Here is a 17,334-nt window from a genome sequence, read left to right on the forward strand (position 1 = left end):
GCAAATTTGAACATGAAGGTAATGAAACTGTTGTGCTAGCAGAGTTCATTTTTTTCTGTGATATATTAACATCTCCCATGGTAATCAGAATGGAGATATCTAGGGAAATGTGGGGTTCCTGCACTGGTTCAAAAACATTCACTGGACATCTAGTGCAGGATTCCCATGCCGTCATAAGAACACTGGTACCACCACGGATCAGAAGAGGGGAATGCAGAGAAATTTCTCCCACACTTGATTTGTGCTGCTTTTCTTTGCTCTACCCTCAAATGAAAAGGGTTGTAACACATTTCTTTTTTTTAGAAGGTGTGGCAGGTCAGAAGGAGGAGTTGGACACGCTGAGGACATTATAGATTATCGTTAATATAATTATAAGAATAAGGCCTGTCTTTCCTTATTGATAGACAGAATACTCTACCTATCTAAAAGAACCAAAGGTACTCGTCAGATGTCAGGAAGTCCAAAGTAAAAATGTCCTCTGTCCAAAATAACTCTACCTTACCCTACCACTACATAATACTAAATTAAATAGTCCAGGAGAATGTCTTTTCTTCCCCTGGTCTTCTCTTCTGGTAGTCTCTTTATATACAGGTCTCTCTTTTATACATATATTTCCTAACATAATCTCTTTTGATAGTCTCTGTTATTAACTTTTGTAGTTCCTAAAAGTACTCTTGGGTTTAGTGCTTTTTTTGGTCCTATACTTAGCTTTCCTTCAAATAGTTCCTCACGCTCTTGTACTCACTTATTGATACTTCCCAATCTATTAATTGAGTTATTTTTTTTAATTTAGGTTAATCTTGATCCCTTCTTGGGCTTTCTGTGTCAAGGATTCTCTCTCTTAGTCTGTCTCCTATTTTACCTTGTTTACTTGTCAGTTGTGTTTCCTCTCTCTCGTTACATATTTCTAGGTTGGACTTTCTCCAGGTCCTCACCTGTTTTCCCTTCCTCCTAGGGTTTTGGTTTCCAGCGTCTGTTGGCTCCCCACCTTGGTTGGTTAATTCCCTCTTTCATATGTTTTTCACATTTCTTGTTAACTGGTTTCTTTAATGATATCTCATCCTGGACTGGGATGAAGTTCTCTCTTCATATGATACCTGTCTTCTCTGACTGGGTTATTTGCTTTCTCTGGTTTTTACAGTACCAATGACAGTCTTATATTGACTCTCTCGTCCTTATGACTGGGACAGGTTTCGTCAGAGATATAATGGTCCCCCAGCAGCCTCCTGATTCTCCTGGTTCCCCCGGTACCACTTGTTATGCAGGGAAAGTTTGCAGGGCTTGACTGTCGCTCGGGTGAGGTTTCTCTCTCTTCTCGCTTGTCGGTTTCACATTCTAGGTTCCTCATCAGGATCCTGCCGTACACTGATACTGGCGATTGGAAGATATTCACGCTTCCCACCATAGTAGTCTCTGTGTCATTGTTCAGGCCTCCTGCCCCTCTGCAAGCGTGATCACGCCACCACCAGATATCTCTTTCGCTCCTTACTTCCTCCTCGTAAAACTTTGTTCGCGACTGTACACACCAGCCCTCCTGCATCTCCCACTGGCCTGCTGCCACTGGCTTTCTGCATCTCGTTCAAAGTCATGGGCTCCGTGACCTGCCTCGGCTCCTCCTCCACAAGGCATGATGATGTCAGGGGAGCTTCCCCTGCTCATAGCACTCTCCTCCTCTCCTTCTGCTCTGACTCATCCCAGTTAAATATACGTCTCTCATTAAAGAGACACCTTCAGCCAAATGTAAAGATGCCACACTACTCTTTATAGCAGACAGTACATGTATGGAAGGTTGGTGGTTTGGGGAGTTCCTCATAGGAACGGGAGTCCTTGTCCCCAAAGAAGGAGTCTCTCCCGCTGAGGACCCACTTGCATCGGCCACTAGGGAGGGTCTTGTGGCGTGGGCTCACCCCCCTAGCCTCACAGTTGGAGGCTCCCCTTTGGGGAGAAGGGACGAATAACTGCGATTAATCTCAAAGGTCTGAGTGATCCATGTTTAGGGCCCTTCTGCATTTACATTAATGTGGGGGCATTTTTGCAGTGATGTTAGGCTCAGGAATATAGCATCAGTTATGTTGCAAGGTGAAATCAGAGAGTATTCTCCATGGCCAAATGATTATGGCAGGAGGAGCATTAATGCATGATAGAATTTGTACGGGAACGGGTAGGGCGCAGGACAATTGCTATGCGGACAATGATTTAAGGCATCTTAGCACAACATTAAACATGTGGTTTTTAAAACAGAAATGCACTGCAGCAATGTAGCAAGTGCCAAGCGCAAGCCCTAAGAGTCTTCTGTGAGCTCTAAAGGCACGAGTCTGTGAGATAAGTGCACTTTGAGATTCAGGTTATAGATGTTCAGGTCATTCGAAATCACCTCAAGTGGCCTCTCAAGCTTCATCCTTAGTGTTCTTAGTGTTCTGTTTGCATTAAAAGGGGTATTCTCTACTAGTGTGTTGAGCTGTGGTTTCCCCTCTCCTTTATCCTCCCTGGGGCTGTTCCCACAGGGCCATGTGCAAATGATTTAAAAAGCACAGTGACCAGAGACACTCTCTAGAGTAGTCAATGGGAAATACCTCATAGATCTAAAAGAGGGAGGGCCTAACACGCTCACTAGGACCTCCCTCACAATGAAGTTAACATATGCGGGTGCGATCCGGGAGCTAAATTACCCAACAGTTGCCCAAACGCATTTGCAACTTGCGTGTGTGCAGTTGAATTCGCACTAGTGCACAGTCATTTGTGCAAGTGCTAATGTAATTGCACCTGCACAAACGCAATGGTTGGCATCTGGTCCCAGGTGGGCTGTTGCAACCTCTGTCTGAAGATTTCAGGATTCCTATGCATGCCACTTATAAGGGACGTCCCAAGTTCTTGCCATCTTGTCCTTTCCTCTCTTCACCTTCTTTATAAAGGATAAAGATGTTTCACCCCTTTCTTGGTCTATCTTTCAATACACTGTCAGGTGTATATGGCACTGTACCACCTGCACATATTTCGAGCAGATATAAGGAACAGGTTAGGTTGCCGATCTATTGGCTTTATTGACCACAAATGGCCTACATGGATTAGCACAAACTCAACAGTATATCCTGCTGTCCTCAATACAGTGGCTTTCTGGAGCCGAAGTGGTCTATCTGAGGCAGTGTAGCTGGCCATGCCCTTCCCTTTTGTCTCTCTGGCTATTCCAGGCATAGCTGGTAAGAAAGGACAGAAGGGACTCCAGTGTTTATAGTTATTCACATGGCATGTCAAACCCTCTACCTTACAGAATACCACACAGCCTGGCATGTACCATCAGGCAATGCAGAGTCACAGCTCATGAAGAGGCATGTGCTTTGCATGTATCACCATGAATGATGAAGAACCACTGTTCAATGATTTGTGTACACTGATACATGGATGGTGGTTCAGATAAGCTCCATTCATAGAATACTCTTTGAAGATTCAAGTACCAAATTCAATCACCAAAAACTCAGAGCCTCGTCCAGAAGAAATACTTCTGGCTGCAAATTACCACCCCATAGTCATAGCTCTTAATGAAATAAGAACAGGTAAGTAGGTGGAAAACAAAGTGGAAAACAAAGCTGTTTGCAAATCTTGAACTACGGGAGAAGGTTATGGAGTCAACATCACTGCATCTACACTTTAAGCACAGGACAGTACTTTCAGAGTGTAGAGGATAGCTCCGTTTGTATCTATTTGGCTTTTCAAACTCTGCTGTGTGTGCCAGGAGAGTTGATCATGTATAACGGGGCATGGTTGGATCCTAGCATTTAGGATCTTTCATGAACCAATGACTACCTCTGCATGTGTTACATAGAGTGCCCTGGTGATAAGTGGGTACACTGTCTGGCAGCATGGTAGAGTGGCTTTGCTCGTAGAATTGTCGCAACAGGGGCGTGTATGGCAACATTGGCTCCCTGGAGCACCACCAAGCTATCCTTGTGTCCCCATTGAATTACGTCTGTCATGCACAGAGGTAACTGGATCCATTTCTCAGCTACTGAATTGTGGTGTGAAGGTACAGGTTAATATCATCATTCCTACCAGAGAGGATAATACTTATCCATTTGACTACAGTTGTAGTCAACAGCAATGCAACCAAAAAATGCAACCTTCCACACCACTGCTTTTAGCGCATTTGTGCCATATCAGACACATCATATTTAAATCAATATTGGTACTGCCACCAATGGGAGCAGTCCATCCCAAACTACTACACCATGTCTGCTCTGTATGGCAATATATGTATCCCAGACATATTTGGGCCTTGCTGGGGCTCATAAGTGAGGAGCATCTTATTTTCCCCTCATCGCAGCGAGCAAGGGACCAACACATGGGCATACCCTGTCACAGTTTGAAATGCAAGATATAGCCTAGAGATTTGATGCATAGAAGGTTTTAAATGAATCTTAACCACTGGCAACAGAGCCTCAGTCCAGAGGGCAGGTCTTGGTCCCGCTTTGTGTATTTTTAAAAATGTTGCTCATTCTTTTCATTTGCAATCTTAGTCAAAGTCTCATGGTCAACACGACTGGCCCTGTGATGCAAAACATGGGTATGTAATGAGAACTCCTGTTGGGAGCATAGGCCACACATAGAGGGCTTCCACAGTTCTAGTCTCCAGAGCCTGATGAGTCGTGGTCTGTGTCATACTGCTGAGCGTGTGGGGGATGAAAGGAAGATTCTGTGAGTGAATGCTCCCTTCTACTGAAAATCTCCATGCACCACTTCAAGAGGTTCTCTCAATCCAATTTAACAGTAGACTTTTATGAGATCTCTTTTCCATCGATTCAAGTCCCGTACTAGACACCTTACTAAATCAAAAAAAATCATTTGGAGATCTTAAATGCTCCTTTTATGAACCAGGATGCTTGCTTGGAGACCTTTTTCTGTGGGACAGTGGTGGAGAGGAGTGGTACATTTGCTGGTTACCCGATAACCAGAGTGCTGCCCACCATGCCTGCTCTTTGGGTACTGTGACGAATCTGTGGATGTCGTCCCTTCTCCACTAGGGGGAGACATTTTCCATGGGGCCACTGAGGTGCAGCCACAGTAAAATAGACCCCCTGGGGGTGGTGCACCACAAGAGAATAACATGGGAGAAGAGGCCCCTTATGGGATTAGGGACGACCATTCTTAGAGAGCATGGCATACCTCTGCTCTTCATAGTAGGTGTCTATGTGATTAATCCTTTCCTAATATAGGATTTACAAACTAGAAAACATTCATTCGGGTAGTGCGCTTTGGTGGTCTGTGAAAAGTAAACTAGCTACTTATAAGTATCTATACAGTAATTTAGAAATACAACAAAGGAGAGCTCTATCTTTGGATGAGGGCTCATTTTTATTACGGACCGTATGGGTGACACTGAATACCCATGCTTATTCCTTTGCAAAGCCAGTCTTTTACATCTGTTTGCTGATCGATATGTCTGGCTAGGTCACCTTCATGAAACTGGGGTTCAAGTGAGCGGATGCCATGACATCTCTCTGGATTGCAAATCTGGGACATGTTACCTTTATGTGTCGACGTAGTGTCTACCTTTCCTACACCGGTTTGCTAATCAATGTTTCATGAGTTGAACCGTATGGCAAATGGCTATGCATGTAGGTCTAGCTGGAGCACCTTAATGATGCTGGAGTTCAATTGGTTGGACACCATGACATCTCGATCTCTCTCTGCATTGCAGATCTGGGACATGTTGCCTTTATGTGTCGACGTAGTGTCTACCTTTCCTACACCGGTTTGCTAATCAATGTTTCATGAGTTGAACCTTATGGCAAATGGCTATGCATGTAGGTCTAGCTGGAGCACCTTAATGAAGCTGGAGTTCAATTGGTTGGACACAATGACATCTCTCTGGATTGTAAATCTGGAACATGTTACCTTTATAAGTCGGTGTAGTGTCGACCTTTCCACCATGAGTTTGTCTTCTTTCCACTGGTCTTGCTGGGACCATCGGTGCTACTTCATAAGGATTGAAATCTCTCTTGTAGGTGGTTCCTAGGTCGATCTGACCAGGTTTCGGCTGGTAGACTTCTTGCACACGAACTGGGCGATTTATTGCATCATACGGCATATAATCTGATCTGAAATGATGAAAAATTTGGAAATATTTGTCAGTAAACTGGAAACCGCAATCAGTGTTTTGGCTATGGTGACTTTACATTTCAAAATATAAATTTGATTTAAAGCATAACCATCAGTGACAAAGTTAAAATTGCAGTAGAACTTGCAAAAAGATGGCTTCTCATTGTGAAATATGAACATTTTTGCAAGGAGCAATTACCTGGACATTAAATCATATTCCCTTTAACACAAACAATGGTTTCTCAAAACAAAAAAACGAAATGATATCTATACCGTTACCATGACAATGGGCCTCATTATGACCCTGCCGGTCTGGAAACAACAGTGGCGGTAAATCCACTGCCACTGTTGTTTCCGGACCGGATGATTCTGAGTTCTGCAGGTGGGAGGTGTCACTCCCGCCGGGTCTGATCTGACAGGAGTAACGCCACCCACATGCGGGAGGAAATGGAAACACCGGATCTGTCATAGATGGAACCGGTGTTTCCATTGTCCCCATCCCCATGGAGTCCTATGTGACTCCATGGGTATGGAGATTTACGGAATTCCGCCTCTGGAATGATCGGGTTGTAATGCCACAGCGATTCCGGCAATCACAGAGGCGGAATGGTATTTCGGGTCTGGTGGCAGCCTGCCGGTTTTTCCGGCACAGCTACCGCTGGACTCGTAATTATTCCAAATCCCACTCCCCTAACAATGATTGTCCTAATCATGTCTGGGTGCTCACTTAGAACAGAGGTGAAAGCACTGGCCTCCCCAATCATATCAAAGCCACATCCCGAATCAACTGCAAAAAGTACTAAGTTCCTGATTAACAATGTATCATCTTCCCATTATTTGTGATTAACTTGTATTCTAATCTTGCAATGGATGAATGTTTTTATTGCAAGGACTTCCATTTCCTTATCCCCCACATCTGCAATAAACACAATTGAATAATAATAATAATAATAATAATAATTATAATAATATGAGAATGCTGGCATCAACAGATCACTCCATCACGCATGCACGTGAGGTGATGTTTGATTGCTTCTCAGCATTCATTCTTTCTGCTATAGATCTTATTCCAAACTTTCTGACTTGAGGTGCATGCTAAAATCATCTTCTTTGCTTTTCATCTGCACCCCCGACCACCCCTGCAAATAGCCCTGTAGACCTCAGAAAGAAAATACTCACATGGAATAATGACTCTTCCCCAACTTCAGCCCTCAGACTCGCATGTAGGTGGCTCCATCCACCCTTGTTGTCCCCACCTGGATTTTCATGAAACCATTTTGAGATAATGTGCACCTTATGAATTGCACTACATGGGGGGGGTCCTCTATCCCCCTGTCCTTTGCCAACCACAAGCCCCCCTCGGCACTTGTTCACCTGCACCCACCAACGCCCTATTTGTTTTTCATAATTTGTTATTGTTCCCGATTTTCTCATTGTCCAAACTTTGATGATTTTTTTTTACAATCTATGGATATTGCCCGTGTAAACCCCGTTTCCTGTGGGGTTGCAGCATGAAAAGTGCTAAATGTCCTGTTATTGGGACAGGCGGCTGATTTCACAGTCCTTTCTTGATGTCCGCCCCCTCTCGCGCAAAATTATGAGGTCCTGAGATGGTATGCTCCACCAGCAGGGGAAGCGGGGCCACCGATGAGGTGATTCCACCTCAGGTGCTGAGGGAACTCCCCTGCTGGTGCGCGGGAATGGTAGCACCGATTAGGCATATTAGCCTGAAGGAGGTTCAACATAGCTCTCAACCATTTGTGTTGCAAAGGCGGGTGAAATCACGCGATTTTGTTTTTGGCGGGTGAGACGCCCATTAGAATGAATGGGCGTGCAGGAGGCTTGGCGGGTGAGTCAGCCCTTTACAGGGCGGGTGACACCCGCCAAAAGCAGGTGAGTTGAGAGCTATGGGTTCAAGAGAGGGAGAACTGGGTGAATAGACAAGGTAGAGGCCCGGACTGCTCCGGAGGGCACTTAGGCCCTCTGTCGAGTTGGGGACTCCTACCAGTAAGCCCATAGGCTGACCGCCTATCGGTAGCTGGCTGCCCTCCCTCTCTGTGACTGGCATCGCTTGGCTGAAGAGGCACCCGGGGCCATTCAGGTAGGAGAGAAGTGAGGGCAGTGGGGATACCAGGCCCTCACATGACGATATTGTTTTACCAGCGGGCCGGTTGTCGGTCCCTTGAAAAATACTTGGGGGACTTAGCCACTGTTCCGGGTTGGCAACTCTTTGTTGTGTTCCCGCAGGTGGCGCTGAAGTAGAGGGTACAGAGCAACAAGTCCTGATTGGCACCCTTAAGCGTATCGCTTGTGTAGTGCCTGCGGGCTATTCTCCCTAATCTCACCCCAACCTTTTTGGATGTGTGGTGCATTCTGTTCTTTTGCTGCCACCGCAATGGGGGTCCAATAAATATATTCCATGTGAGTTTGCCCCTCCTCAGCGTAAACCAGTGACAAGAAATGTTACGTAATTATCAAGATGAAAGCGTTCAGTGAAAAGAGAGACTAATGACAGGACAAGTTACTTATTCAGCAAATGAGAAAGCATTCCTTCTCAGGTGATACTTGTGGTAAGAAATGTTATGTAATTATCAAAAGTCAAAGGGCCTCATTACACGGTAGGCGGTGAGCCATGGTGCTATTAGCGCCATGGCTCATGCCGGTAAAATACCGGCACCGCCTTGGCGGAAAGGGGATTTACCGCCCCATTCCAAGGTTGGAGGGGCGGTAAATCCCCCTTCCACCATTGCCCTTCCCCATTCCCATTTCTGCCCCATAGGGCTCTATGGGAATGGGTAAGGCGCTAATTACGGCACCGCAATTTTGCGGTGCCGTAATTAGCTCCGAGGTCCCTTTGCGGGTTGGATTTTAACACCTGCAAAAAGCAGGCGTTAAAACCCCCAACCCGCAAAGGGACCTCGTAGTAAGGCGGTAAGGATTTACCGGTACCGGTATTTTACCGGTACCGGTAAATCCTTACCGCCATCCGTGTAATGAGGCCCAAAGTGTTCAGTTACAAGACAGGCTAGTGACAGGACAAGTTACTTATTTAGCAAATGTGAAATCGTCCCATCTAAAGGGATACCTGTGGTAAGAAATTTTATGTAATTATCAAAGGTAAAAGCGGTCAGTCACAAGGGAGACTAATGATAGGACAAGTTATTTAGCAAATGAGAAAGCATTACTTCTCAAGGGATACCTGTGGCAAGACATGTTATGTAATTATCAAAGGTGAAAGCGTTCATGTAGAAGAGAGATGAGTGATATGAAAAGTTATTTATTGAGCAAATGAGAAAGTACTCACCCTCAAGGGATACCTGCGACAGGAAATGTTACGCATATTTCAAATGGAGTAATGTTTATTCCCAATGGACACCTTTGACTGTTAAGCTATTTGCTGATCAAAAGTATAACCACTTATCATCAAGAGACGCCTAAAGTAATGGGGGCTCATGAATTTCCCACCTGTAAAACTAATCCCATAGTGAGACCTGAGGGATTCCTAGTATGTTTATGTGACCGTGTTATTCAATGGTATGTAATAGGAGCAACTCTGTCAGGGGCCTAATGGTGGAAGAGAGACTCAACATTGTATTGTATGATATAAACCTCTGACGCTACATTAAACAAGAGTGGGTCTTGCTCAAACAAAACAAAGAAGTCTGTGCTTGTTTCTTTGCTCTTTGACACCTGAGCTGCTGCTGGCTGGAGGGGCAACCCCCCTCACTTTTAGAGCCCTCCCCTGGTTATCTCCTTTTTGGCATACATTCCACCCCCTTGGGCTTTTCAAAATTCTTGCACAGGTGTGCAGTAAGGTGTTACACTCCTAAACCAGATCTCCTACAGGTAGCTAATCACTCACTTTTACGAAAGAGCAAAGGCAGATTTAAACTACAGGGAGAAACACCTTACGCTTATATGCTCTCTGCCTCCTTGTAATTGAAAAGGAAGATAAATCGATTCCTGAATTAGGATCTGTATGGAGAAGGCAATGGGGCAGGCATTACCAGGCAACCCAAAGATGGTCCATCTTCATTAAACTTCTTCTGTATCAGCACCTGTTCGGGGAACCCGACGCACTCAACCAAAATAACCATGAGCAGCATCCAAGGGGATATGAAACCAATGCACCTTTTGTGGGGCGCTGTAAGCTTCTAAACTGTTGCCACCACTGCAGCAGAAAGTGATTCTATACAGCAAGCCCGTGCGTAATGCCGCTAGCTGTTACTCTTCATTCTAGCTCATTGACATAGCCCCTTCCCACTAAGACCTCCAAATACAAATTATTATTCTCGCAATTTTTTTCCACCTGGCCACTTTAGCAGCGTTTTAGAGAAAATATTGCTCTAATGTTCCTAGGGCCTCATCACAAGTTGAGCGGTAATCTAGCACAAATTTGGCTGAGCGGAAATAGCGTTACCACCAGCTCTTGCGGCGGTATTAGCGCCTCATCACAAACTGCTGTGAATGCGCCCCCTACTCCGGCGGTAATGCTATTAGCACAAGGTGGAAACTGTGCCAAAATAAGGGTTACCGCTGAGAAATCGGCGCTAATAGTGCTACCGCTAGCTATCCTGGCGCTATTAGCACAGGCGCTAATAACGTCATCGCCCTAAGGGAAGCATTGAAATGGCCTTTTTGAAAAATACATCCCATTGAATATCTCCACTTCCTGCAGCCATCCGGTCCTGTAAAGAACCAAGAATGTTCCAGGAGAGGATAAGAGGCGAGGTGGCAGAACATTGCCTGCACAAACCTAAAATTAAAGAGGGGGAGCCGGTGATCCTCACGGATTAGGTCGTTGCCCACTGTGAGGAACTTTATGGCAGTCGGCAGTGGAAGACGATTGGGCAGCGCAGAACAGTCACCTGGAATGCCATAGCGCAGAACAGCCAACTGGAATACCATCTGCCAGAAAGTGACAGCAGTGGCAAGTGTACCCCTTGATGGAGAGGACTGCCACAAGCGGTGAAACAACCTGAGGGTCAGGGTGCGGGGACTGCTGTCACAACACCACCAGGAGTCCCTGGTGACTGAAGGAGCCACTGTGGAGCCACTGGTCCCCACTACCTCGGAGGAGAAATGCAGTACAGTGCTTGACATCAAAGGGATAGAGGGAGTCGGCAGTGTGGAGGCGGGTGCCAGCAGCCAGGAGGTGAGTCAACACCGCACCACCAACACAAGTGCATGCACAAATGACAGCCCTGTATAAGATGCCCCAGAGACAGGGACACATGTCAGCAGACCCAGAAGCTGGGCATGCCAACAGGGTGGATTAAGGGGGTGGCACATCAGCCATGGGGCAGGGCTCCAAGGGCATCCTGAGCATCTCACCATTGGCAAGGGGTGGCAAGTGACCCACCCATATGCCATGCGCACCACACCCCTACTGGCACACACTGTGCCAGTGGGATGGATGGAGGTGCGTGAGTAACCAAGACACTGTGCAGCAGTCACACCAGCATGTTGTGGGATCAGTTGGCCTGTCCCATGTTGGCATGGCAGAGAAGGCACAGGGAAGTACACATCCCTCACACTGACATGTGCTCAGCCTGCCAATCACTGTGCACCATGGTGCAGCCTTGCTGCCTGCACGGCATTGTACCATAGAGCCATGACAATGTCATGAACTAAGCCACCACCCCCACCCCCACCATGTGAGTGCCACCTGGGGAGGGGATGTGGGGCCATGAAAGACCACAAGCATGTATCCCAGACATCAACTGCCCAAGCACAGACACCTTACCCTCCCCACACACAGGCCAAAGACCAACTGGCCATGTGTCACACACTCATTGCTACAAGCAACCCCATGATGCTGGGCCCACATGCAATACCCTGTGACCTACCATGCCCATTTTCTCATATGTGTGGGGTCCCACCCTGTACCATAGCAAAAGTGTCTTGCAGGCCAATACACGTGGGGAACCATACCTGATGACATTTCCTATGTCCCCTACAGGCACTCATGCATCGTCAGAGGCATCAGAGGAGGAGGAGGTTGAAGGCCCATCTCAGAGCAGCGCATCCAGGCCCTCAAGGTCTTCCACCACCCCTCATAAAGGGCCAGTCAGGCTACAACGAGGCGGATGTCCCACCATGTAACACCGCAACACAGCAGGGCCAAGACAGCGCCCACACCACAAGCCACCAGAAGCAGTGCAAGGCTCATTGCACCCGCAGCTGGAAGCACAGACACAGAGGCCACACTTGCTGGCAGGGTGACTAAGGAGTCTCAGGGGGACACCAGCCAGGTGTCGCTACCTGCCGAAGAACCACAGACCATGGAGAGCCCTCCACGCCACCAGCGTCCACACTCACCAGATAGCCCTCCATGCCGCCAGCATCCACACTTCCTGGATAGCCCTCCACGCCGCCAGCATCAACATGCCCAAGGCAGCCCTTGCCACCGCCACCGTGCACAGTCACCTGAGCCGGACGTTGACACTCCCTCATCTGGCTCCCCTGAATACAGCCCAGAGCCAGCACAGAGCCCCTCTTCCAGACAGCACACACCGATAAGCAGCATGCTGTTGTGTAGGCTTGGGGACATGGAGCGCAGACAGCAGGAGATGGAGGCAATTGGCCACAAACACTCCGAACACCTACAGGCCATTAGAGACAGCATTCAAGGGGCCACGCGCAGGATTTTGCGGACCATCACGTGGAACAGGGCCGAGACAACTGCCAGCATGGCTGCCCTGACATTGGGCCTCATTACGACCCTGGCGGTAAGTACCGAACATTACCGCCATGGCGTAATCAACGTTTACGCCGTGGGTCGATGGCGTAAAGTGCGGCATATTCCGACCCATCGGGCACGTGCATTACGCCATGGCGTTAATGTAAAGTATGGCATGGCGTAAATGGGGCAAAAACGGCCCTTACCGCCATCGCACGCCGCGCAAGGAGCACTACCGCCACACACACCATAGCGGCGACCGCAATTAGCGGTCACCGTAATTAGCGGTCACCGTAAATAGGCGGAACCGAAAATAGCGTCATCGCGGCGGAACGGGAAACTGCACGACGGCCATCTTGAAAAACACAATCCATTGCCATCCTCCACAACCATACCTGATCCAACCCTGACACCTATCCACACCCAACACCCACCCAATTAGCCAAGTAAAAATGCCCAAAGCCGTTAAAAAAGCATGTGACCGGCAGCGCCAAGACCGTTTCTCAAGGGAGGAACTAACCATGCTCGCAGAGACTCTGCAAGAAAATGCTGCAGCTGTATTCTCCGCGCAGATGACAAGGCCGGCAATAGCGAAAAAGAAGGCCATATGGGCCCTAGTGGCACAGCGTGTGAGTGCAGTGGGGGCCGTACCCCGCACTGCCCAGCAGTGCAGAAAGCGCTGGGACGACTTGAGGCTCCGTGTCCGAAGCATCCTCTCAGCTAACCGGAACCTAGCCACGTCAACTGGGGGTGGATCCGATTCGCCCATAAAGCTGCAAGCATGGGAGGAAATATGTGCATCCACCATCGGGATGGAGAGCATCCATGGTGTCGGAGGGATGGAGAGAGGAACGCCGACCTCAGGAGATGCAGGTAGGTGGCCAGAGCAAGCCATGCTAAACTCATGTGAAGTACCATGTAGCCCCATAGTGCATATGCAACACATCGGCAGGTGTATGTCCACAGACACATCCAGACTCCACCCTGTACACATGCAGCATGCACACCCTAACTGCTGGCACACACATACCACCATGCTACCTCCACACAAAAGGCACAAAACCTGTATGCCCCTGCCTGAAATGTGCTGCATGTACCCACTGTATAGATGTCATCCCTCACAATGCACGGCCAATGTCCGCGGACCCATCAATAACACTATCCCTCCTTTGCTCCACCACAGGATCTGACACAGACCTCCAGGAAGAGGACAACACTGCATCCAGATCCACCAAGAGGGCCAGGCCACAGGCATCCACCTCAGCCGTCCTGAAGGAAACACACCAGCAGCCACAAACCCTGCCTGGGGAAGAGGACAGGCAAGTGCCAGCCCCCACAACATCAAACACAGACCCAGCAGCAGCACCGCACATGTCACTAGTCGTGCCCACTGAAGGGACAGGCTCTGCTGCAAGCAGCACCCTGGGTGAAATCGCTGCCATAGCGGCAACCTCCGACAGTGAGGCAGGCAGCATCGAGGTCATCGATGAGGGAAGGCCCACTGCCCAGCCACATTCCCCCTGCACATCCCTAAGCCCCCTGCAGGCGGATGCCACACAGGGGCAGTCGGAGGCCGAGGATTGGCCAGCCACCCGATCCCCCCAGCCTGAGGTGAGCAGCCCAATGGACATGCAAATGCCACTGGGCATGGGCCAGCGGAACCAGCAGACACTTGAGGATATAGTTACCCGCCAGCAGCAGCTATCCGCCCTCCTCAACGAACATGTTGCACAGTGTGGGGTGCCAAGGGATGGCATGGAGAGTTTGGCAGACCGAGTCACAGCTGCCATAGAGTCCTCCACAAAGGACATATGCACGGAACTCGCGGCTGTGCGCAATGTCCTCACAGAACTTGTCCAGACCATCAGGGACATGCGTCCAGATGTGCAGGCCGGACCGTCCTCATCAGCCAGCTCGGCACAGAGCAGCCCCATCCGCAGATCAGGGCGCAATCTACGCAGCACGGGCAGGGGTGCCCCGGGGGCCAGGGGAGGGGATTCACATTAGTGGCTTGACAGTCGAGCAGGACTACTGCACACCCTGCTGCACAGACACTACCGCACCTTCGTAGGGATTCCAGGGTGGAGGGGGGAGGGGGTGTGTTGGGGTGTCCAGGGGGGAGGGGGTGTGTTGGGGTGTTCAGGGGGGAGGGGGGAGGGGGTGTGTTGGGGTGTTCAGGGGGGAGGGGGGAGGGGGTGTGTTGGGGTGTTCAGGGGGGAGGGGGGAGGGGGTGTGTCACGACGTTTCATAGTTTGAATACACTTTTTTCTTTCCCAAAATGAAATGTGTGGACATTTTCATTGCATATGTGTGCTTTATTGGTGTACAGTCCACAGTGTGCATGTCCCAGAGACACACAGTGCCCCAAGTGCAGTCTCCATGTGATTCACACCAGCCGTGTGTGCTAGAAGCAGAGGTCGATGATACTTTGGCGCATTGCACGCCCCTCCTGTGCGTCGCCTCCTCCATGGGGTGCTGCCCCATCGGCACCCTCCTCATCCTCATCGTCAGGTGGTTGCAGTCCTGCGTCAGGGGGCAGGGGCACATTCCGTCTGACGCACATATTGTGTAGCATGACACATGCCATGACGATCTTTGCCACCTTCTCATGGTGGTACAGGAGTGCCCCACCAGACCTGCTGAGGCTTCGGAACCGTGCCTTCAATAGGCCGAATGTCTGCTCTATGACCACACGAGTACGTGTATGTGCACGGTTGAAGTCCTCCTCGTGCTGGTTCTGCGGGTTCCGGACTGGTGTAAGGAGCCACCTCTTCAGGGGATAGCCTGCATCACTGGTGTAAGGAGCCACCTCTTCAGGGGATAGCCTGCATCATAGCCTGTATGTAGGCGAGAATGTATGTGTTAGTCATGTCGTCTGATCAAGAACATGATGTGCCACCATGGCTTGCATCCAACTGTTACTTCGGCTCACTTCTACATGCACTAATTGATTCACACAATGCAACCAGTATATGCTCATGGCTCCCATGGCCTGTTTTGCATGCCATCACCCAATGTATGCAGAGGGGTTGAGTGCATTGTGAGTGGCCATCCTCTGTCTCCGTTCTCTGTGTTGCTCACAGCCAGGTGGAGTATGCATCATTCCCCCCCCCTTCAGCCAGGTGGAGTATGCATCAGTACGTCATTCACCTGCCCACTTCCATGACATTGGACTCACCGAGTAGCCAGGATCTTGGGCCTGCATGTCGCTCCATGTAGCGTGGTATTGTGGAGTTCCACAGGACCATAGAATCATGGGTTGATCCGGAGAATCGGGCACAACAATGTGTGATGATCTTGTTGGAGTCACAGACCATTTGCACGTTGATTGAGTGGAACTGTTTCCGGTTGCGGTACGGTACCTCCATGGCACGTGGAACCACCAATTCCACATGGGTGCAGTCGATGGCACCAATGCAACCGGGTATGCCGGCTAGTGCATGGAAACCCACTTTGGTGTTTGCAATGTCCTGGGCAGTCCGTGGTAATGAGATGTGGTCGTCTGTGTGCTTGAGGAGGGCATCGAGCACTTGGATGAGTGTTCGTGAGAATAATGGTTGTGAAATGCCATGCAAGTGCCCCACTGTGTGCTGGTAGGTGCCTGTGGCCAGGAAGAGGAGTACAGACACTACCTTCAGTAGGGGGGGGATGGCGGTTGGAGTTTCTATCATGCTGACAATGTCGTTGTGTATCATGTCTACGATGGCGGTGATGGTGTCCCGGTCCATACGGTACAGGGTGTGGATCTGCTCAGCAGTGAGGTTGAATGGATTGGCTCTGATGCGTGGGATTGGGGGCTGCCTGCGTGGTGGCACTGGCTGTGCTGGTGGGGCTTGCTGGGTCTGCCTTGCCCTCCTTCTCCTCCTGCGTCTCCTCTGTGCAGCCTGTTGTTGTTGTTGTTGTTGTTGTTGTTGTAGCACTTGCATTGCTATCAGGTCCTCCAGCCCCAACATTGCTAGTCGTATTGGTATCATTGTGGAGTGTGACTGGGTGTGGGAAGGGGTGGGGTGTGCTCTTTTTGTACTTCCTGAGTCTGTATTGCCTTCACCTGTGCTGTTTCTGTGCACCTGTGGCAGCTGCATTCACTTTACATGGCCCTTTACGGTTGGTTCGCGATGACGTAATTAGCACCATGGCGGTAACGGGCTGGGTGATGGCGTTAGGTGCATGTCCGCTTGGGTCGGCATTTGCGTACCTTTCCGCCATGGCGCTAAGTATGGTGTGGCCGTTAGCGTGCGCGCACCCTTAGCGCAGTTAGCGGTGGCGTTAACTACGATGCCGCTAATGGCATCGTAGTTAACGGTCACGGGTCATGATCGGACCTGGCGGAAAACGATGGCGGTAACCATTTACCGCCATCGTTTTTCACTTAGCGCCAGGGTCGTAATGAGGCCCATTGTATGCCCAGAGGGCCAGGGAGATGATTGAAGGCGTCTCTGCACTGGCAGAGGCCATCCAGCAGAAAACAGAGGTGCAACGCCAACAAAACCTGGGGACGGGTTCCGTCCCTTCCACTTCAACCACATCCACAGAGGGGTCACATCAGGGTACACCGAGGC

General features: G+C 49.4%; 1 protein-coding gene across 1 annotated transcript in view; it reads right to left on the reverse strand.

Annotated features, from left to right (window-relative positions):
- The window catches only part of SAXO2 (stabilizer of axonemal microtubules 2), a 113,984-nt gene that overhangs the window by 3,230 nt on the left and 93,420 nt on the right, over positions 1–17,334 (reverse strand). Inside the window, exon 3 of the mRNA XM_069625003.1 lies at positions 5,890–6,092. Coding sequence (XP_069481104.1) covers positions 5,890–6,092 — 203 coding nt within the window. The remainder of the gene's footprint in view (positions 1–5,889; positions 6,093–17,334) is intronic.

The sequence above is a fragment of the Ambystoma mexicanum genome, chromosome 11, assembly GCF_040938575.1.
Source record: "Ambystoma mexicanum isolate Mex_15411 chromosome 11, UKY_AmexF1_1, whole genome shotgun sequence".
In the NCBI taxonomy this organism is placed as follows: Eukaryota; Metazoa; Chordata; class Amphibia; order Caudata; family Ambystomatidae; genus Ambystoma; species Ambystoma mexicanum.